Source organism: Engystomops pustulosus, chromosome 1 (genome assembly GCF_040894005.1).
Source record: "Engystomops pustulosus chromosome 1, aEngPut4.maternal, whole genome shotgun sequence".
Classification (NCBI taxonomy): Eukaryota; Metazoa; Chordata; class Amphibia; order Anura; family Leptodactylidae; genus Engystomops; species Engystomops pustulosus.
Genome location: NC_092411.1, coordinates 97,164,823 through 97,188,726, shown reverse-complemented (window position 1 = coordinate 97,188,726; position 23,904 = coordinate 97,164,823). Strand labels below are relative to the sequence as shown.

The following is a 23,904-nucleotide window of genomic DNA, read 5'->3' as shown; positions in this document are numbered from 1 at the left end:
AGGAGGGGAGAGGGGAAGGGAGGATTCCTGTACACTTGCCCTATTGTCTAAGCACTCACTGCCATCACACAATCGTACGACAATTTTAAAGTTGCCTAAATGAACTGATGATTCTAAAAACATTCACACAGTAGCCCCCCCGACATGTTTCGCCACGTGGAGTGGCGTCCTCAGGGGTACCGGGGCTATAGCTATTTCAGGGATCCTTTAGCTATAGCCCCGATACATAAATAAAAGTTAAGTTTTATTGACTAATGGGTACAGATGTCCCAATGGACAAATTTTTTTGCTATGTGAATTGACCTTTCGAGTACCCAGTCAACCAGTGATCAGTACGCATAAACCCTATCTATCCTAAATTTTATGGAGACACATTCCCTTTATGCTGTCAAATGCACATCAATATGTTATTTGGTATCATATTTAAACTGATACATTTTAAGTGATTTTTTTTTATTGTGGTATATTTTTGTCTGGTGTTAATAAAAACACATTAGTGAAAAGCATCAGACATATTATTAATAAACATTCACTGCAAAACAATGCTTTTTGACGTCACTTTTATATAATAAAATGAACTTTGTAACATGTTAAAATTAAAAATTAGTTATGCTGATCAATAAAAAAACATGTATGTTTAAAATGTAACTAAACAAATGAAGATTTTTTTAAATTAAGATATAAAAAGTACGTGATAATAGTAAACATTGTAATAAACTTCTCATGTTTGCTCCTTTTTCTCCCTGTAGAGAGAATTGTGTCTGAAAGCCTTCTCAAGTCCATAAAACAATTAGGTAAGGACAGCTCTGTAAGGAGATAAGTCTGTTCACATATTTTCTGTAAAGAGTTAAATCATTAAAACTATCAGTTCCTTATCTATGGGCTGTCAGTCTGTGAACAATATGGAAAGCCTATTTATATACATTGCTAAAACAGGAAGAAAGGCAGGGAAAAGTGGGACACAGGAACATTTTTCTTTAATATTACAGAGCTTACTATTATCATCTGTACTATTTATTCATGCGATTTTATCAAACATTTAGTCACACTTTAAGTCTTACTCCACTCAAACTTGAAAAGCACCATTGTTATAGATTATGTTCAAAGTGTTTTAGGAAGCTGAGGTTTAAATTGTTCTGTGGCTGTATTTAAGCTTTTTCTAATTGATAAATGAGCCCCATTTGTGGGGGAAACATGCCCCTCTGAGGGGAGAAGTCTTGAGCAGAGCTGTGATGGCTCTGATGAGACCCAGCAGCTCTTCTTAACACCATGACACCCAGCAATCATGTCAAATAGCAGAAGTCTGTTCAACAAAAAGTGCATGTTCAGTGCCATGGCTATAGGTAGGAAATGCTGGGTCCCATAGCAAAATTGTAGTTGGGCCTTCTTAACTCCACAGGCTAGGAATTAAGGATTCAGCTTAGCAAGTTTAGCAGCTTATAAAGCTGAGTGAGTGTATGTATGTCCGCTAAAAGAATCTCCTCTGCTCGCCTGGCCACGTTCCCTCCTCCCCCTCTACCCCCTTCACGCCCCACTGACATGATGGTAGCAGATTGGAGAAAATAATTGCAAGTGCTAGCACAGAGGCCCTGATAAATATCCCCCAATGAGTGTAAGACAGCTTATGTGTGAGGTAAGATGTGAAGTAAAATGTGAGGCAATATGGATAGAGATAGAGACAGACAGAAAAACAGACAGACAAACAGAGAGAGACAGTGGCTCCTCCACTACGCCAGTGGCATGGAAGCCCTGAAATAATTGCAAATGGTAGCCTATTTCTAGCATCTATGATAAAGGGGGCGCAGACAGCGGTGAGTGGGCAGAAGCGGGGCGTTCCTGTCCACGCGCCTGCACACTCGCTGCAGCCTGCAAATTTTTGTGCCTGGTAGGGCCCTGTCAGATTCATGAAGAGCGCTCTATAACCCCCATCAAGAGAGATCTCTAGATGAATAAAGATAGATATAAAATATTTTTTGTTAACCCATTCTATTTTGTGATAGCTACGAGCTGTTATTTACTATCCCAGGAAACGTGGGGGGACTACAGCTAGTTAAAAATAAAACACATACTCGTACATCTACAGTACCCCTATCATAATATGTTAAAGGCCATCTACAATATTGTCTCCTTGACTATTTCTTCCTGTGTGTGTGCAACTAGACTACACTGCTGTAACCTCCTGACACCTTGGGACGCACATCAACTGCTATGTATGGCTGCTACATTGGCAGTTACACCCATGGTCAGTGCTATGTAGTTAAAGCAGGAGGAGATAGAAGCAGCAGTATTCTATATTCTCCACAGTGTATGCAGGAGAAAATTGCAGCCATAAGTGCAGTTAGTTAGGGTAAACTAAATCAATAAATCTATCAATGGAAACATTAAGATTACTGGTTCCCTTTATGAGGGCACTGGATGTTAGTAATACGGCCAACTGGGGCATGAAACTAAATATGTGCATTGATTTGGGAGTAGTGCTGCATTGTTTACTGATGTGTAAACTAATGAGCAAAGCTATTAAAACTATGGAATTCTAAAATTAGATCATCACGATGTCAGCAGTGTTACTTTGAAAAGGTACAGTACATACAGGGGAATTCCCTAACACTTTGGGAAAAGGTTTAAAGACAGGCCCTTGGTACAGTATAAATAGTACCAAATGTTATGTTTGAAGTATAATCTAAAGGGGTACGACATGAGAAAAGGATTTATAGAGGGAATGTTTTTGCCATGCCCCCTCTCATTAAGGGAATAACACGGCCACACAATGAGGAACATTTACAAAGAAATATGCACCAAAATTCTGACTCAATGCTTAGCTGTCTATGGGGGAGATTTATCAGGATCTGTATTCCAGTTTTGTGGTGTACAGGCAGTCCCCGGGTTACGTACAAGATAGGTTCTGTAGGTTTGTTCTTAAGTTGAATTTGTTTGTAAGTCGGAACCGTATACTTTATAATTGTAACCCCAGACACATTTTTTTTGGTCTCTGTGACTATTGGATTTTAAAAATGTTGGGTTGTCCTCAGAACCAGGATTAACAATAAAGCTTAATTGCAGACACTTTTGATAACTGTTACAGCTGTTTATTGTAGCCTAGTACTAAAGTATAGTAAATAGCCAACATCCAGAGGTCGGTTTGTAACTAGGGGTCGTCTGTAAGTTGGGTGTTCTTAAGTAGGAGACTGCCTGTACAAGTACTGAGATAATCGCAATTACAAGCGAACTCTCAACAATTGCGATTATTTCATTCTTCACTCTGTCTCAACGCATGTAGGCATGGAGACGCGTGGAGAGGTGCACTGCCGATACTTGCTACAACTGTTTCATGTTAAACAGTCGCTAAGTAATAGCAGAATTCAACACCAGGCAGGGCCTGACATAGAATTATATGCACTTTATCTGGCGGTTCTGGATGGGTAGGGACTTTATTATGAAGGTCGTCTTATGTGCCTATTTACACAGTTTTTGGTCACTTTTATCACTTGCATGGAAAAGAGAGGTGGTCTTAGTTGGGGCATACCATGCAGCAAAAAAATGTGCTAATGTGTCCTAAATCTTGCTTTTTTTGTTCCGGCATGAAGCCAACAAATCGGAGATGTAAAATTGCACTAAAGTCTACGTGCACAGGACGTGTGCAGTTATACAGGACACAAAAAAACCTTTGCGTTTGGGCGGTCCACGTCCATGTGAAAACTGTTGAAACAATGACAAGCACACATCCAAAAGTCTTCATAATATGCAGGTAGGCTTAAACTGAGCCAGATTTATGATCAGTATCTGCCACAGTTTAAGTGTGCGGTCACACGTACCGCTAGCACTGCATTTACAAACACAGCACTAGGGTATGAGGGTGTGCCCCGGCCTGATATTGCATGCTGCTATTTTTTTCTCACAGTCTGCACATCGTAAAAAAAAAAGGTACATGTGAACAGACCCATAGAAATCAATGGGTTAGTATGCTACCTGCAAAAAAAACGGATAGTATACTAAAGTCAACAATCACTTGGATCTGAATAATGAGCTGAATAATCTGAATCATTTAGACAGTATTAGTTCATCTCCCCTCGTGTATTAGTTATGTCTGTAGTGTAGTTAACTGCATATGATTTCAGTAAAGTTTAGCACACTTTTACTATTCATTTTAGCTGCAACCTTGTAGGCAGTAACTTGGTTCTCAATTAAATGGTCATAAAATGTAAATGTATGGTCAATGTGTGCTAGACATTTCTGCAATTAAATGCTGATTCCTTGTATCAGAAGGGTATCATAACTGTACCAGAAAATGTGAAGTCGGCCGAAAGCAGTAGAATCTACACCTGACAGGCACTTTAGATTCTCAGGCCCAAATAGCTATTACTGCCATTATCGTAAAACCAATAACAATAAAACAAAGCCTAAGAAGTGGTTTTGACCCAGTATTAAGTTCTGCAGGAAGAATTTCCAAAAAGGTAACATACACAAAGGTTCCTGATGAAATGCCTTCCAGAATAGCCTGTACTACAGTAACAACAGTGCTCTTCTTCAGTGTAACAACAATACCAATTGTAATACCAATGGGAGACATGAGTGAGAAGATTATTATGTAAATTGCCAACCAGACTGGTGTTACCATGCTTTGCACTAGCTTGAGTGAAAGGCTAAAGACAATGATGCCCTTATGGATGAGAACAGCAATTGCAATTTCAAGAGCACTGGCATATTTTGACTGAAGACCAATAGCTAAACCTTCAAACACTGAGTGGACGGAAAGGGAGCAAAACAGGATCAAGGAACGGAAAGAGGAAAGGGAATACGTATTAGGATGGATATGATTATGTGGATCTTCAGGTGGCATTGCTATTTCACTTGGAGGTTCACTTTTTTCTGAGAAATTTGCCTCGGGGGATGTTGGAGTAGATGGCAATGGAATTCCATCATGACTTGAACTCTGGGAGCGCATAGAAATTTGAAGAACAATGCGTTCAATGAAAAGGACGAAGAAGAAGCCAAAAGACAAGATCAGCTCTCCCATTGGATAATTAATCTGTGGAAAAGAAAACATATAAATATACAGATTATATCATTTTTATTTTCAGAATGCTTAGTCTACATACATTATTTGTTGAGATAATGCATATGAAAATTATGGATTTAAAATAACACTTTGTACTAATTTATGGCGTGAAGCAATATCTTTATCAGCAATCACATGACATAATTGTTTTCTCTGTGGTTTTATCATTCTCTCACATCTTATCTTCTTTACAGTGTTGCTTCCGTTTAAATCTGTAGATTGGCTAGCATGCTTGGTATCATTGTCCAAGCCATTCAATAGGTGGCCCCACATGCCTGTGGTAAAATAAGGCCAAATCTTAACCCATAACGGTGCTTGTGGTTTGTTGAAATGAAACTTAGCCAACCTAAGCCATTCTTACATGTTATTTTCGGAAAGAAAAGGAAATCATTTTAAACTAGTGAGCAGCAGTCAACCTTTTTCTAATAATCATGTATGTAAATTAACATTAAACTACCAGTGCCCTCAGCTAGTGTATGTCCTAGTGTAATGTCCTATCTAGATTTCCCTATTATGTGAAATGTCACCATTTTACCTATATTAAATATAAGAATCTCGTCTTTCAGATCGTTAAAGGGAATCTGTCACCAGATGGCTAGTTTTCACTGGTGACAGGTTCCCATAGACACTGTAATGCAGAGGACAGATATGCGTTTTTTAATAACTATGTGTTGATGAGTTCAAGAAATAAGCACTCTTAAAGGGAACCAGTCATCAACAATTGGCCTAATAAACCACTACCAGTATATTGTGAAACAGCCTAATACCTTCTAGTTTTTGTTTCTTTAATGGTCCAGTGTGGTGGCATCACATAGAAAATCAACTTTGAAGTAAGATGTAAATTGGGTGTATAAAGTCAAGGAGGCGGAGAGTATAACACTGAAGTTAAGGTGGGGAGCTCTGATCGCCTGCTCTTCTGTGATCGACATCATAAATCGGTCTTCATGAGAAGTGGTTGGTGATGATTCTGGATGCAGGACCATCAATTAAAGTGAATGGGCTTTCTGAGGAAGAGAGAACATAACTTCAGTGTTATACTCTCCGCCTCCTTGACTTTACAACCAATTTACATCTCACTTGAAAGTTGATTTTCTGGATGAGACCACCACACTGGGTCATAAAAGAAACATGATCTTGAAGGTGTTCAGCTACTTGACAACATATTGGTAGTGGTTTATTAGGTCAATTTCTTTTCTTGGATATGACACATCTAGCATGTTTTTGTTATACTATACAACCGAAAATAGAAGTATCTGTAGTGTCACTCCTACTGCAGCCTCAGCTCTGGCAAAATGTGGCTCTTCTCAGCTAATTTTCACATGACTTTGGAGGAGTTTTTTTTTATAAGTAAACAATTGAGATTTCACATAAAGAGGGAATTCTGAAAAGGATGTTTCATAACCCAGCTACGGGGGTCAGTAGTCTTAAGGGTGTAAAATCTGGTGACAGGTTTCCACTAGTAAATCATCTCACTGCTTGTTTTGCACTGAATGACAGACTTAATATTGTTTGGAAATAGACTTATATCAAAGTTCCATATGGATGGCCAGTAACCATTGCTTCTCTTAGATCATTGCTATATATTTCTCCCTGGCTTTAACACATGCCTGAATGCTTTATACCATCAAAGTACTGAAACTTCTGCTTTAATAGGAGTAGTCACAGTTGCTGATGATCAGATAATGAAGGTCATTTAATTAGCAGCTCCTGGCTGCTAATTAGATGTTAATTAAATAGAAATCTCATAAACAAGCATGATAAAACAGGGACACTTACTCATAGATTCAGACACAGTAACTTTGGGTGATCTTCTTATATTTGTTATCCATGGCCTCCTTCTTTCTAAAAACAACTTTTAAACTAATGCTAATGAGCCAGGAGGGTTCTGGGGAAGGGGGCAGAGCCCCTCCACACTGCGGCTTCACAGGCTGTTACACTGTCTCCCCCTCCTCCTGGTTTCCCATAAATAAATTACATTGCAAAATCTATTGTGTGTTGTTTTTTTATCCTGATGTTGTATTTACCTAATTTTAGGACCTTTTAACAATAGGATGTTTTAGTAATATCCTGATACAGGAAACATGAATTCAAAGAGCGTACTTTCTTTTACTTATGAGGGTTCCATTTTCTATTCTAAAAATATATTTTCAAAGTTTATGACATTTTCAATGACTTTTTTTTCTTATATAAGTTAATGCAGAGTGATATCTTATCAGTGGCAAGTTAAATGTATGCTTTCAGATATGAATGTTTAATTTTAAATCTAAAGAAAAGCATAATCGAATGTAATATAAAAGTCAATAATCAATGGTGATTAGCTGTTTTCAGGAAGCCGCCTAATTCCTCCAGCAGTAGCTTTACATAGAGCCATTCAGATTAATAACCCCTTTATGTAATAAACACTTCAAGTTCAAGGTCTTAACTCTCTGCTATGCCTTATTGTGATTACCCTGAGCAGGCTACCAACTTCCACAATGGTACTTATTTAATAAGGGTCCCGTGGATCACACTATCGTCGGCTTTTCAAACTTTTCAGGATTTTACCACTATTAAAGGGATTGTCCACTTTCAGTAAATAATTGATATTGTTTGTTTCATGAGTAATCATAAAGAATCCTGAAGTTAACAAAAATTCTACTTCCTAAAATGCCTGTGTCTGAAAGATAGAAGGTATTTTTGCTGTGTGTTAAATGTAATATATAATATGGAAATAATATGGAATAGCGTAAGTCTTTTGTGGGAAAAAAATTTGCTGTGAACTTTAGGGCTCAGAACAACCTGGGTGTGAAACTGCCATTTCAGAAGGTTATAAAGTTTTGAAATTTTTATATAATAACGTCATACTTACATATGCAAGTTCTGTCGCAATATCTGTGAGGGCATCTGCCACAACATGAAGCAGGCAGGCACCCAAGAAAATGCCAGCAGCAAAAGAACTGATCAAGCAAATTATTATTTCATAGGTCGCTGTGGAAAATAATGAGTCAAGTGAGAATTAAAGCCAAAATATATTACTCTTCAGCAACTGAATCATCTGGAAAGATTTGGCAATGTGGGTAAAATATTTGAATTCCTGGAAAGCCCAGGATATATTTTCCACTACAGACATTTGAGCTGTCAGAATGCCAATATTATTGGCTACTGAAATCCAAGAAATTAGTGTATTTTAGAGCATTTATTTTAATCAATAATTACTAGAGATGAGCGAGTATACTCCTCCGAGCTTGATGCTCGTTCGAGTATTAGAGTACTCGGAACGGCTCGTTGCTCTGACGAGTTTTTCCCCTGCTCGAGATCGAGCATTTAATTAAGAAAAGACAGTGAAGAACAGTGAAGAATACAATTAAAACAGTGAACACAGGATCATTTAAGTGAAAAACACAGTGAAGAACACATTGCAGATGTTCCGAACATCTGCTAACTTAGCCAAAGACACGAGCGCCGACGCTGGATCAGGCATGCAGGAGCGGAGGCTGAAGTGGAGCGGAGCGGGCATCACCGAGCAGGTATGGAGGAGCGAAGCGAGCGGCCATGGAGGATCGGAGCGGGCATGGAGGAGCGGGCATCACGGAGCGGAGCGGGCATCACAGAACGGAGTGGGGATGGAACGGGCATCACGGAGTGGAGCGGGGCTGGAGCGGGCATCACGGAGCGGAGCAGGTATCACGGAACAGAGCGGGGCTGGAGCGGGCATCACAGAACGGAGCGGGGCTGGAGCGGGCATCACGGAGTGGAGCAGGCATCACGGAGCGGAGCGGGCATCATGGAACGGAGCAAGGTTGGAGCGGGCATCACGGAGTGGAGCGGGCATCACGGAGTGGAGCGGGCATGGAGGATCGGAGCGGGCATGGAGGAGAGGGCATCATGGAGCAGAGCGGGCATCACAGAGCCGAGCGGGCATCATGGAGTGGAGCGGGGCTGGAGCGGGCATCACGGAGCGGAGCGGGCATCAGGGAGTGGAGCGGGGCTGGAGCGGGCATCACAGAGTGGAGCGGGGCTGGAGCGGGCATCACGGAGTGTAGCTGGGCTGGAGCGGAGCGGGCATGGAGGATCGGAGCGGGCATGGAGGAGCGGGCATCACGGAGCGGAGCGGGCATCACGGAACGGACCCAGTAACAAGAACAAGAAGTCATGATGAACAATATGTGTGAAGAACAATTTGCAGATGTTTGGAAACATCTGCAAGTTGTTCTCTACACATATTGTTCTTCAAATACTATTGCTGAGAACACCGTTCTGCACGCGTGTCTCCGGAGCAGATCGCAGATGTTCACAATCTGCAATCTGTTCTGCAGTGTTCTTTCACTGTGTTCTTTCAGTGAAAACATCTGCACTGAACAGTGCTCGTTCAGGTTATAATTTTACTGAAAAATGCTTGGGTCTCCCATTGATTTCAATGGGGCTCGTTACTCGAAACGAGCACTCGAGCATCGGGAAATGTTCGGCTCGAGTAACGAGCACCCGAGCATTTTAGTGCTCGCTCATCTCTAATAATTACCAATTGGGGGGATTTAGCTTTATTTTTCTCTCAAATGTTAAGTGCAGAAAAAAACGCACATTTTTTTTTTTTACTTTTTATGACTTTTCCATGTATGCGCAACTTGTGGTGCGCAACTTGTGGTGCACAGCCGTGGTGCACGGCTTGTTAGTATCACAGAGAGTCATCAGAGCTGTGTGATATAACAAGCTGTGCACCTGTGTAACCATGGTCAGATTTCTGTCCACTGGAAGTAACAATGAAGCATTCTATAGAATGACAGCAAGCAGAGATCTAGAAAACTGTGAGGAATACATGGGGATGAGCTGCTGGATTCAGCCCAATTTCATATTTCATAACATTTCATTTCACTTGATGAAGCTTTTTCCTACATTGTTAGCTCCTGGTAAAGTTCTGCTGATTTACATTTTCATAGGTGTAAACATGGAGAAGCTATGTTGAATATCTCAGTATCTCATTGGAATAAATTAGGTTGTTTTGTATGCTTTTATATATAAAAAATATATAATTAACTCTGTACCTGTAATCCTGCTTTTCATATACCAATTGAGAAAGGGAGGGGCAAAACCGCAAATCAGTGTCAGGAACAGAAGTGCCACCAGGCATCCAACTTTCACATCCAGAAGCTGATCCATGATGCTGTTTGGTATGATGTACTGCCGTCTTTTCTTCTACAAAATTTGTTCCAATTGTTGGTCACTCACTTTCTGTCACACTTTTCCTGCTCGCCACAAATGAAGGCATTCACTTCATAATATTTGGTTTTCCATTTTCACATTCCTTCTCTACCTTCTTTCTTTGATATATAATGTTATTTCTCAGATTGATTTCCTTGTAGTGTATTCTCCTCCTCTCCTCTCCTCCTCCTCTTCACTGTTTCCTGATACTCGTAATTCTTTAAATACTATCACCAAGTCTACCACTCCTTCTGTCAATCTCTAGACAAGTGACCTGTCTGTTGAGCTTTCCCAATATACAGTGACTCATTAAAAATCCTGGAAAACTGGTGAATGCCAAGTAGTGGCTCAAGTGTCAATATTCTTTGTTTGCTAGCGTCATTATTAAATACTCATTGAGGACAAGTTGGCCTTTCTCTGCTTCTGAAGCAGGTAGATAACACACTGAAAGGCACATGTGTGGTCAAAGGTACAGTGAATAGTTTTCTTTATAATATTTTTATACTATTCTTTTCCTTATACTATATAGGGAATATCTAATGTAATATTTAGAGAACTAATCTAACATTTAAAAGCAATATGATGTAATCAATAATTTCATTACAATATGCATGCCAACCTTATTATTATATGCTGTACATTCCTACATATAACTTGCTTTATGTCATGTTACTTGATCAATGTCCTCAGCTACATAGGCAACTGACATAATTGGGTTAATATACGTTCCATTTATGCAAAGCATCTAATTAAGCAATCTAATTTTGGTTTTGTGTCAGTGAAGAGTCTTTCCTTAATTCCTTGAGTGTCTTTCTTTTCAGTTTTTTTGTAGATTACCACCAGTATATACATCAAGATGTTAAGGGGTATAGCCATCTCAGAAATTGATGGCATATCCACAGGGTATGCCAATATTACAATAAAATACAGGTTTGATCTGTGAAACCCAGAGCTATATTAAGAAGAGGGGTCCCTCCACCTGACTCTAGAGATTGGAGAGACACTTGCACAACTTTATCTTTGTTCAATTCTATGGGATTTAGGAGAATATTAAAAAAAGAGCTAATAATGCCAAAAGATTTTAATCATCAGCATTAGCAATCATGATGCTAGGGATGAGGGGTATAGGTCAAAGTGAACACCTTCTGTTATCCACTGTAATCAATTCTGATCTTGGTGCTTTCAAATTAAATGGTCAGGAATCAGGATCTAAGTTTTCAGACAGATGAAGATGCTACATATTTTTTATGCTGTTTTGATGTTAAATTTTATTCCATAAAATAATTATCATTCATTTGTACAGTGAAACAGGACCTAAAATGAATGGACAACTCAAATGTTTTGATGCTGCTAGCTGACATATTCACATGTATCAGCTGCAGATTTATGCTATATGTTAGCCAAATGTTTGCAATAACTTGGTACCATACACATTAAAAAACATATCAGCATGGATTTTACTTAAAGGAAACCTACCAGTTGAAATGGTAGGGGTAAGCTGTAAATACCGAGCACCAGCTCAGGGTGAGCTGGTGCAGGTGCTTACTTTCGTTAGTGTTATTAACCGCTGTATCGCAGTTTTAACACTTTTTAAAGTTTATAGCTGTAGCTGCTTCGGCACAGCGCCGAAGCAGCTTCAGGCTCCCAGGACCTCTCCTCCGGACCAAACCCCTTCAGGTTGATGAAAAAGAACCTCTTTCCTCTGACCAACTTCATATCCCGGACCTCCTTTACCTCATAGATATCAGTTGCGTCAGCCTCAGGAGTGGGAGGAGGTACATGTCAGGAGAAGCGGTTCAGGAGGGAGACATGGAAGGAGTTCGGGATGTGCATGGTGGGAGAAAGGTGAAGCTTATATGCCACAGGATTGATGTGCTTCAGTACTTCAAATGGACCCAGGAATCGAGGACCAAGTTTATAACTGGGAATCTTCAAACAGACGTACCTAGAAGACAGCCATACTTTGTCACCTGGGGAGAAGACTGGAGGAGACCTGCGCTTCTTGTCCGCCTGGATTTGTTTCGAACCAATTAATCCATGGCAGGGACATCAGAGCTCTCAGGAAGAGGGAGAGGTAGACGAGGATGTTGTCCTTTCAAGATAAAAAAAGGAGTGGAGCCGGCAGATTCAGAGTCCTGAGAGTGGTAGGAGAATTCCACCCATGGTAGCAGGGTGGACCAGTCGTCCTGTCGGGCGGAGACAAAATGGCAGAGATAGCAGCCTAGGGACTGATTAACCCTCTCAACTTGTCCATTGGACTGAGGATGGTAAGCAGATGAGAAGTCCAGCTTCACTTGTAGTTGACCACACAGGGATAGCTATAAACGGGAAACAAACTGGACCCCACATTTCCAGACAATGTGCAAGGGAAGTCCATGAAGCCGGAAGATGTGCAGGAAGAACAGGCTAGCAAGGCGTGGAGCCGACGGCAGGCCTGGCTGAGAAACGAAGTGGGACATCTTGGAGAACCAGTCTGTTACCACCCAGATGACGGTATTACCCGAGGAAGATGGAAGATCGGTGATAAAGCCCATTGCCACGTGAGTCCAGCTGGGTATCGGTAACGGCAGAAGAAGACCAGCAGGTTTAAGATGAGATGGCTTGTTTCGGGCATAGGAAGTGCAGGAGCCCACAAAATCCTGTACATCCTTGACCATATCTGGCCACCAGTAGAAACGGGGAATGAAGCGACAGAGCGCTGCACCCCAGGGTGCTCAGCCACATGAGAACAATGACCCAAAGTCGGTATCCTTTTCCGAAGGTCAGGTCGGACATACGTCTTGCCAGGAGGAAGTTGCTGAAGGTCCAAAGGAGCAGCAAGAACCAGCCATTCAGGAGGAACGATATGTCTGGGAGCAGGATCTTCCCCAACAACATTTGAGGCACGAGAGAGAGCATCGGCCTTATTATTCTTTTCTTCAGGATGGAAATGTATCAGAAAGTTGAAACGGGAGAGGAAGAGAGACCAACGAGCCTGTCTTAGATTGAGACACTGAGCAGTCTGGAGGTACAGGAGATTTTTGTGATCAGTATAGATACTGACTGGATTACGAGCACCCTCCAGAAGATAACGCCATTCTTCCAAAGCAAGTTTAATAGCCAGAAGCTCCCGATCACCAATAGAGTAGTTCCTTTCTGCAGCTGAAAAGGTCTTGGAAAAGAACCCATAGGTGAGAGTTCGGCCTTTGGGCCCCTTCTGGGTGAGAACGGCTCCAGCACCAATGGATGAGGCGTCAGTCTGTAGCAGGAACGGTTTCTCAGAGTCAGGCCGGATCGGAAGGGAGCAGATGAAAAGACAGATTTTAGCTTTGTGAAAGCGCCTTTAGCCGCCGGAGGCCGGTGCCTAGGGTTGGTGTTCTTCTTGGTCGGCGCCACAATGGGAGATACAAGGGTGGAGAAATGTGGGATAAACTGCCGGTAGTAATAGGCACCTGAGAACTTGCCGTACAGGGACCCGATGGGATTCAGTGTCCGCAGAGAACACCAGGATATTGTCTAAGTAGACCACAACACAGGTATAAAGTAAGTCGGGATATGTTGTTGACAAACTCCTGGAACACCGCCAGTGCATTACAGTGTCCAAAGGGCATAACAAGGTATTCAAAGTACCCATCTCGAGTATTGAAGGCATTTTCCATTCATCAGGTCCAACTTGGTGAAAACCTTGGTACCGCGTAGACGATCAAACAGATCCATGATCAGGGGTAGTGGGTTGCGGTTTTTCATTGATGCGCGGACAGATAGAACCATCCTATTTGGCCACAAAGAAGAGTCCCACACCAGCAGGGGACAAAGACTTGCATATAAAGCCCTTCTGCAGGTTTTACTTTACATTGGCCGACATGGCTGCAGTTTCAGGAACAGATAGGGGGTACACTCGACCTCATGGAGGGGATGCGGCGGAATCAAGTCTATTGGACAGTCATAGGGTCTGTTTGGTGGCATAATCTCTGCTTGCTTCTATGAAAAAACATTGGCAAAGTCTGTATATGGAGCAGGAAGGCTCACCAGAGGCTTGGAGGACTTTGGAAGTGAAACGGCAGGGACAGAACAAGGCAGTTCCAGACAACGTGACTGACATTCCGGTCCCCAGCGGAGAACCTCACCCGTCTGCACGTCACGCACCGGTGGGTGGTCCTGTAACCATGGAAGGCCCAGAAGAACATAAGATGCGCACCGGGTTAGTACGTAAATTGAATAGGCATAGGGGTTCAGTGCGGTACAGGATTGGGTCTTGTAGAATCTGCCCACTGACTGACGAGATGACCAGTGGCTTCTCTGTATATATGTTTTCCACTGAGAAATAGTGATGTATTTACAGGGAAAATGATTGAAAGTTGATTAGGCTGACAGTATCAATACCGAGGTGATTATCTGGACAGAAAGTAGCCCTACTTCAGATTACTACATAACCAGTAGTCTGTCTTCCTCTAGAAAAGTATTTAGAATCTTTTTCAGAATGAATACCAGCTTTGGTAAAAAAAGAGTGCCAAATGTGTGAAGAAGTATATCTATTGTTGTGGTCTGACTAGGATGTATAGAGGACAATACTTATCATGAGTATACTGTATATTCCTTTTGTTTTACATTGCATAACCGTATTATTTACGTAGGCAGCAGATGCCTTGACCTTTTTGCATAACATTACATTTCTCTTTAATAACTACATTAATCTCTGCCCAAGACACTATCCTCCTTAATGTTGACTACTTTAAATAGATTAATATAATTTGCAGATATTAAAATTCAACTCTACTAATATTTTTAAATGATATTCAGTGTTAATAGTTCCCACAATAATTATGTACCGAAGCCGAGAGTTTGAAGACTACAAAAAATCCAGTGGCCCACTTTCATTACACCCAACCTGCCACTTTTTAACCTTTTCCGCACTGCACGTCATATTGTGAGTAATAGGGTGGAGAGCAGGGCAGGCAGAGCCGATTGGCTAAACCTGACGTGCAAAACACTAGTCTTAAAATGTTCTCCTCAAGGTGTCTGTAATAAGGTTGGTTTATTTTGTGCAGTTTCTTCAAAACACAAAAGGGGAATTTTAACAAAAGTTAGTTTAACTCTATTAGGACTGCCCGCTGACGTCTAAACAGGTCCGGAGTCTGAGTCCGCGCGAGCCGAGGGAGCAGAACTCGGTCTCGACACTAGGGAGAAGGGAGATGCTCCTCACAGCAATGTGCTGAATGAGCGCAATGAATAGAGGAGCAAAGCCGGCGCGGCTGCCGGCTCCATAGACTCGGCAGTCACGTGAGCACTGGGTCTAAAGGAGTTAGTCAGAGCTGTTGGGCCTAATTAGAACCCAGTACAGTTCTGATCAGCACGACCAGTCACAGGTGGTCATTGAAAAAGAAAAAAAAAATTAAGTAAAATTAAAAAAAAAAGTGTCCCCAGTGGTCTTTCAAGTAAATACAAAAAGACAAAAAAAATCTTTTAATAAATATTCATAAAAACCCAATGATATTTCCCCATATAATTAAAAAAAATCCCTCGCTACACTACAAAAAGCATCGCCATAGTGGCCCTGTTTGCCCGAGACTATACATATTGGGGGTCATTTACTAAGGGACCGATTCGCGTTTTCCCGACGTGTTACCCGAATATTTCCGATTTGCGACGATTTTCCCTGTATTGCCCCGGGTTTTGGCGCACGCGATCGGATTTTGGCGCATCGGCGCTGGCATGCATGCAACGGAAATCGGGGGCGTGGCCAAACGAAAACCCGACGGATTCGGAAAAACCGGCGCATTTAAAAAACCAAAAGTGTCGCGGAGCTTGCACTTACCTTCATCCAGGATAGGCCGGTGTACTTGAGTGCGTTCCGATGCTCTTCAGCGCCACCTGGTGGACGTCGGTGGAACTACCTTAATGAATCCCGGCCGGACCCGAATCCACCGAAGAGAAAGCGCCGCTGGATCGCGAACGAACCGGATAAGTAAATCTGCCCCAAAATATATCAAAACGACCAAAACAAAATAGGGAATTCATTAATGATGTTCATTTTGGGGGATATTTATCAGGACCTCTGCGCACCGCCAGTGGCGCAGAGGCCCTGAAATAATTGCAAATGCTAGCTTATTGCTAGCTTTTGCAATTATTTTCCCCAATCCGCCACCGTCACGCCAGCGGAGGGCGCGGCCGGACGGGAGTGGGCCGGCGTGGGGCGTTACAGTCCCCGCGCCTGTGCACTCGCTGCTGCCAGCGACTTTTCATACGGGAAAAGTCGCCGGTTGCGTCCTTTTCTACGCCAGGCAGGATAAACGCTGCGCTGCTGGCAGCCCGATATATCAAGAGGCAGAAGCCTATGATAAATATCCCCCTTTGAGTTCATTTGAAAATTTTTTAAAAAGTACTATAAATTACAAAACAAAAACCTTTTCCAAAAAATGTTCAAACTTTTATTACCTTTTTAACTAGCTCTATGTGTCCCGAAAAAAAAACACCAAAAATTTAAGGTAGCATGCAAAAAAAAAAGTTATGGCCCTTAAACGGAAACTCGCTAAAAATGTGAGGCGTTAAAGAAGACCTGTCAAGTCGATATGGAACCCAGAAACCAACTACAGGTCCTTATAGACCTATGGCTTTGGGTCCCAAATTGACCTTTTTGAAATCTATACGTCCCCAGAAAATCCAGCGAATATAGCCGGGGTGTACTACATTGCCTTTATTTGCTGCATTGTGCAGCTGTCAAAGGGAGCAAGGGACAAGGAGAGTATAATGTTTTTTTAAAAAACTACATGCTGATTTGGGAAACCAAACCACTATCCGTAAGGACGAATGTCCCAAATTGCCATGACAGGTTCCCAAAAACACTGCATCAAACTTATCAATGTGTCTAATGCTGAATGATAATACCTAGTGTAATATAAGTCTAACATTGTACTTCCTATTAGTTCATGCCAGAAAAATGCTCAAACATTTTCAAAATTACTGCCACACATACCTTTACTTGCGATTTTCCCTCGGTCAATCCCCTGGCTGGCTGGCTGGCTGGCTATATACAGGGGCTGGCAGGCTATATACAGGGGGCTGGCTTGTTATGTAAAGGAGACTGGATGGCTATATACATGAGCTGGCAGCCTATATACTGGGGGCTGGTTGACTATATACAGGGGCTTACTGGCTATATACAGGGGACTGGCTGACTAAATACAAGGGACTGACTGGCTATATATCTGGGACTGGGTGGCTATATACAAGAGCTGGCAGGCTATATACTGGGGGTTGGCTGACTATATACAGGAGACTGGCTAGGTATATACAGGGGACTGCCTGGCTATATACAGGGGCTTGCTGGCTATATACCTGGGACTGGGTGACTATATACATGGGCTGGCAGGCTATATACTGTGGGCTGGTTGACTATATACAGGGGATTGACTGGCTATATACAGGGGACTGGCTGACTATATACATGAGCTGGCAGGCTATATACTGGGGGTTGGCTGACTATATACAGGAGACTGGCTGACTCTATACAGGGGATTGGCTGGCTATATACAGGGGACTGGCTGACTATATACCGGAGACTGTCTGGCTAAATACAGGGGACTGGCTGGCTATATACAGGGGACTGGCTGGCTATATACAGGGGATTGGCTGGCTATATATAGGGGGCTGGCTGGCTATATACAGGGGACTGGCTGGCTATATACAGGGGACTGGCTGGCTATATACAGGGGATTGGATGGCTATATACAGGGAACTGGTTGGCTATATAAAGGGGACTAGCTGGCTATATACAGAGACTGGCTGCCTACATACAAGAGCTGGCTGACTATATCTAATTTATATTTTCATTACAACATGCATGCCAATCTGCATAATTATATGCTGTACATTCCTATCCTCAGCTATATAAGGAACTGATATTATTATTATGTTATTATAATTTCCTTTTATGCAAAGCATCTAATAAGAAATCTAATTTTAGTTTTGCATCAGTGAAGTGTCTCTCCTTAGTATAATTCAGTTTGTTTCAAGATTAGCAGCAGTATCTACATCAAGCTGTTTAGGGGTATAGCCATCTCAGCAATATCCACAGGATATGCCAAAATTAACATAAGATGCAGGATCCATCTATGAAGCCGAAAGCTATATTGAGAAGAGGGTTACCTCCACCCAGGGCCGATACTAGCCTTTTTGCTGGCTGCGGCAAAACTTGAAAATGCTGCCCCCCTGTGACCAATCATGCTACCTTACACACTAGTAGTCAGTAAGTGACACAGACATTAGTGACATCTAGTACCTAATACCTTACAGGTGATGATCTGTTCCATCAGGAAGAGAATTTCTTTACGATTTCTCCCGGCCATGGTTTTTCTCTTCTGAATTTATAGTCAAACGTCTTCAGCTCTATGCAGCACAACTTCACGTGGCACCCCTAAAAATACTACAGTCACTTACAGTATAATGGAGCATGCTAGCAATTTATATTATCCTCATAAGAGGATATTCCCAACATAAAACATCCTTTATATAGTCAACTGAATAAATTATAGTATAAATGGCACCCACAATTTATTAGGTGCCCTAATTTTGCCTCCCCCAGAAGTACACAGCCTCCCCCTGTATACACAGGCAACCCTGTTTTGCCGATGTAGTTGATTTTTTCAGGTAGTACGGACTTAACAGCTAGCTAAAGGCCACCTCTAAAAGGGTCCACAAACTGCCACCTGAGGCGGGACTTCACCACGCCTCATGGCAGAAGCAGCCCTGCCTCCATCCCCAGAGATTTTAGGGGAGAGAATTAGCAATCATGATGCTCAGGATTATGGGTATAGGTCAAAGTGATGGGTATAGACCAATACTGATCTTGGGCCTTACACATGAAATAGTCAGGATATAAGTTTTCAGACAGATGAAGATGTTACATATTTTTATGCTGTTTTGACATAAAATTTTATTTCTTAAAAACGGTATCAAAAGGTATCAAACATTAGTCAGGTGAAACAGAACCTAAAATGCGTGGACAACTGGGAACATTACAAGTTATATTTGGTAAATTGTTATCACGCTGCTAGGTGACACGAACACATGTATCAGCTGCAGAGTTATGCTACTTGTTTAGTACCCAAATGTTTGCAATAACTTGGTACCACACACACTTTAAAAAAACATATCAGCATGGATTTTACTTAAAGCTGCTGAATGATTATGCATATCAATTCACATATGAATGCATCTGATTTGGTTGTGGTTTAATTGATCTTTTGGATAAAGATTATTTTTAAACTCACACAAGTTGTGCAGGATAATAAATTAAAATGAAGAGAAATGTCTCATTATTAAATAGAGAGTGTCCAGCTAATGGGCCGGAGCCCATAGGTACCCCATCCACACCTCCACACCTTTGGAAATGAATACAGACAGCCTCTGCGCTTATGTACTATATTCTTATAAGGTTTTGTTAGTTCAAAATTTTTTCCACTGAGAAATCATAGGAACTCAGTCAGACATCCACCAAAAAGTGATGTCTTTACAAGGAAAGTGGTTTCATGGTGTGTCCAATCTTGGTCCCTTGTTATGCCCAACAAGGATTATGTAGAGTTGACCAAAACCATTTCGTCCAGAGAGAAAACTGTAAAAAAGTAACCTCTCTCCAGAGCAAAGCGATGTAGTCACAGCTCCACGTGAATAAAATCTGAGCGTTCAACCTTTGTGACAAGTGGATGCCTGGGACCTATGCATATGACATAATCTTACCTGTTGTTATGTAACATTATTGAATAATAAACAACTGAATCACTTTGCTGTTACCCGCCCATGATACAGAGGCATGAAACTTTTGTGCCACTTCCCAATCATCATCAGACAAAGAAGGTTTGGCGCCTCCCATCTTGCTCTAACTGGTAACGTAGAACCTCCCACAAAAACCAGCCCCCTGGGACCCTGAGAGTGTAAAACATCAATAAGAGGAAAAAGCTGTCTCTGCTGGAGGAAACTGTGCCAAAAGGTGTAATGTAATTGTATTCAACGTAATACCTCCCCAGAAAGCACGTTATACCCAATCCTGAAATTCTGCAAAATGAGATAACCCAGGGTGAGACCATAAAGGAACATGAACCAGGGTGCCTGGTATAGCTAACAGATTTTTAGCATCAGACCATACCTGTCTAGCTAGTTTATGCAGAGGCAGAAGGTAACCAGACCTATAATCAGGGTTCTCCTCTAAACATTTTTAAAATTCCAGATTCATGCCTTGGTGATAAAGTGGTGCTCATACCTTTACATGACCCAAGGTGTAAATAATGATTCCATGTGGGGGCTGTATATAGTTAAACTGTTAGGGGGCTGTATATGAAATAACCTTGACAGGGCATTTGGGAATGATAAACTAGATAATATTAGTAAGTTTCTGAATTTTCAATGCCGCTCATCACATGAGTTCATTTCAAAAGGGCCCACAGGGGATCTGTTGCGCAGGAACCTACTGAAAAGTGGAGCCGACACTTGCAATATTAGTCCAGAGGTCAAGTGGTTTTCATGGTAGTTGTCTCCTGGCATAGGGAACTCTTTCACACCCATCTGGACTGACATGAAGGAAGGGAAACACTTTGGTATGGTTCCCCCTAGGGCACTCCCAGATGATAATGGTCATGGGCTCTGTCATATACCTGACTCCGCTATGTCACAGTTGTCCTCTATAATTCTAATCCACAAAAGACAAGAGCATAAAAAAGACTAGAAAACACCCCAGATCCATGGCAGAATGCATTTATAATCTATGGGATTCCACCTAAAAAAAATTGTGGGTCACCAACCAATAGAATTTCCTGCTTACGATCAGGTGACGTTAACAGTAAGTTATGGATAATAAAATATTCTAATTAACATATATTGCACATAATACAAGTACAATAACAGAACAGGCTAATAGGTGGCAATAATCCACATTATCTACCAAAGAGATAAAGAGAAGCCGCAAGTTGATTAGACTGACAGTATCAATACCACAGTGATTATCTGGACAGAAATTAGTAGTAGGGGAACAATACAAATGTGGAGATACCACTTAAAACATAACTTTTAATCCATATTGAATAAAATGTGGGGAATTACCCTCATATATACAGTAATACAAACAAAGCCCAGGAAAGAACTTATTCCATTGACCAGACAGATATAGGCTAGACCTATAGGTCTATAGGTGGCGTACTTATGGCAGGGGTGTCAGAGGTTGCACTCAGACCCCTTTTTGTGGGCACCCAGGCATCATCAGAGATGACTCTAGGTATCTTCCTGCAGTCCCAGACAGTCCAGGATTTGCTGTGCATAGAGCTATTTTAATGTGACAGAGCTACTGGGACTACTGAAGGAGTGGGAAGGTGTGGACAGATCTGGATTATCATTGTAGCTCCTGCTCTGGCCATGACAATTCTTCCTGTCTAGGAGACCCTAGAGGGAAGCTACAATGATCATCCAAATTTCTTCTATTTTGTGCTTTATTGGTGTCCTCGGGGTGCTGATATGAATGAAAGCTGTGACAGAGCAGGGAGTATTATTCATTAATTTAATGTCTGTGTTGGCACTTGCGATAAATTAGTGGGTCTTGGTTGTAGTTTGGGCACTCGGTATCTAACGGTCTAGACTGGGCTAGATCACTGGGTTAACTAACAAAAAATGTGCAAAAAGGCTAGCTGGAATATAATTCTTATATGTTGGTGCAGTCTTGTACCTTCCAGAATATATTTGTGGTAGCCCAGAAGACTTCTTCCATTAAATATCGATTGTGGATGTGGGGATATTAGTGGAATTAGATGGAAGGATAAGACAAACAGAGACACAAAACACATACAGTGGGGAGAAGAGGGGTAGACAGGTACAGACATTTCAGATATAAAGCAAAGCTGGTTAGTTAGTCCAATGGAATAAGTTCTTTACTGGGCTTTATTTGTATTACTTTATTTATGAGAGAAAATTGCTATTTAGAACCTATGGAGTAACCATGAATCTATCAACCTGGTTTTTGGTGTATTTTGAGAAATTAGTAGGATGCCCTACTCTGGATGACTACATAACCAGTAGTCTATCTTCCTCTAGAAATGTATTTGGGATCTTTTTCAGAATGAATACCAGCTTTGCAGCAGTGGAAAAGTGTGCCAAATGTGTGAAGAAGTATATTTATTGTTGTGGTCTGACTAGAATGTATAGAGGGCAATACTTATCATGAGTATACTGTATATTCTTTTCGTTTTACATTACTTAACTGTATTTACCAAGGGAGCAGATGCCTACATTTCTCTTTATTAACTGTATTAATCTCTGCCAAAGTCTCCAGCCTCCACAAATCCCTCAGCAATGTTATACTACCCTGTTTCCCCTAAAATAAGACATCCCCCGAAAATAAAACCCAGTACAATTTTGTTCAGGCTTAGAAATATAAGGCCTCCCCTGAAAATAAGACCTAGCTGCCATCATTCCAGCTCCCCCCACACCATACATTAGTATTAGGAAATCTTTTAGATGCTGCAGAAGGTTGTGACATGGGGAAGAATTCATGGAAGTAAATCACTGACTGTTGTGATGCAAATGTGATACCAGCAGCTACCAGGATAAGAAGGGTCATTTTTGGAAAGTGCTTTTACTAAACATGAGAGACTGGGGCCAATGATTCTAATAGAAATGGAGTCACAAGAAACACAGCTGGAAATTCAGATTTTGGAGAGTTATAAGGATGTTAGAGAAGTAGACCTAGTGCCTCTTAAGGAGCAAACAAATGTCTTATTTTCGGGGAAACAGGGTATCTTTATACTGTCTGTATACTGTCTATAATAAGGTCGGTGACATGTTTATGAAGAAACTGCACAAAATAAACCAAAAAGGGGAAATTTAACAAAAGTTAGTTTAAGCTTTTAACGACCTGTGATGTAATAGCAGGTCACTGGTCGGCTGTGTGTGCATGGAGAGGGCTCACAGGCTAGTGTTTGCCAGTTTTCTGATAAAACTATTAAAATAATCCTTTAATAAACGCCCCTTTTTAGGCAACTTTGTTCTCACACTGTAACCGGCAGTTTAGAATGTGGAAGAGACGGTGGGTACTGTTTACATGGCAAGCAAAATGTACATCAGATTTATTATACTCAAACTTTTTCAAAAGCCTTCTCTTCCCTGTGATGGCAATAGTTAATATTAGGGATTTGGAAAGAGACACGGGTGGAGAAATATTGAATATATTAGATAAGGACTAAAAAAAAATCAGTGTTAGTGCTCAATTATTTACATGGGGAAAAAAGGAGTGAAATATATCTGATAAAAATGTAAAAGTTAGTCACTTAGCTGTATGTTATACAGCTGCCAGGTATTTGATTACCTTGTCTAAAAGGTCAAAGTCCACAGAACTATTGGGAAGCAGTATGAATACATCATTCGCATTAATCCTACAGTGTATGCACACAGCTGACGATAAAAAAAATCCTTATATATAGATCATTAAGGGGTAGGGTTTTTTTTTATGTTTTAACAGCCATGGCAATGATAAGCATATGAACCCAAGTCTAGCCTTACTAGGCTCTGGTGCTAGGCACATATCACCAGGGCAAGCTGGTAACAGACAAACCTAAAATTACCAAGTTTCAACATTCTAGAATATTTTCAGGGTTTTTCAATTACAGGAGATATAAAAGACCAAATAGTGGGTTCAATATAATCAAATCAGCAAGAGG

General features: G+C 41.3%; 1 protein-coding gene and 1 long non-coding RNA gene across 2 annotated transcripts in view; one reads left to right on the top strand and one right to left on the bottom strand.

Annotated features, from left to right (window-relative positions):
- Window positions 1-543: 543 nt before the first annotated feature.
- On the bottom strand, window positions 544-10,415 carry SLC39A2 (solute carrier family 39 member 2). Its single transcript, XM_072149426.1, has 3 exons — window positions 10,075-10,415; window positions 7,905-8,023; window positions 544-5,026 (listed from the first exon to the last, which is right to left on the bottom strand). Exons 1-3 carry the CDS (start codon window positions 10,187-10,189, stop codon window positions 4,340-4,342), a joined length of 921 nt encoding a protein of 306 aa, XP_072005527.1. The 5' UTR covers window positions 10,190-10,415; the 3' UTR covers window positions 544-4,339.
- Window positions 10,416-10,631: 216 nt separating this feature from the next.
- LOC140077938 (uncharacterized) overlaps window positions 10,632-23,904 on the top strand; it is a 28,279-nt gene continuing 15,006 nt past the window's right edge. The window contains exon 1 of the long non-coding RNA XR_011849863.1: window positions 10,632-10,700. This is a non-coding gene — a long non-coding RNA (uncharacterized lncRNA). The remainder of the gene's footprint in view (window positions 10,701-23,904) is intronic.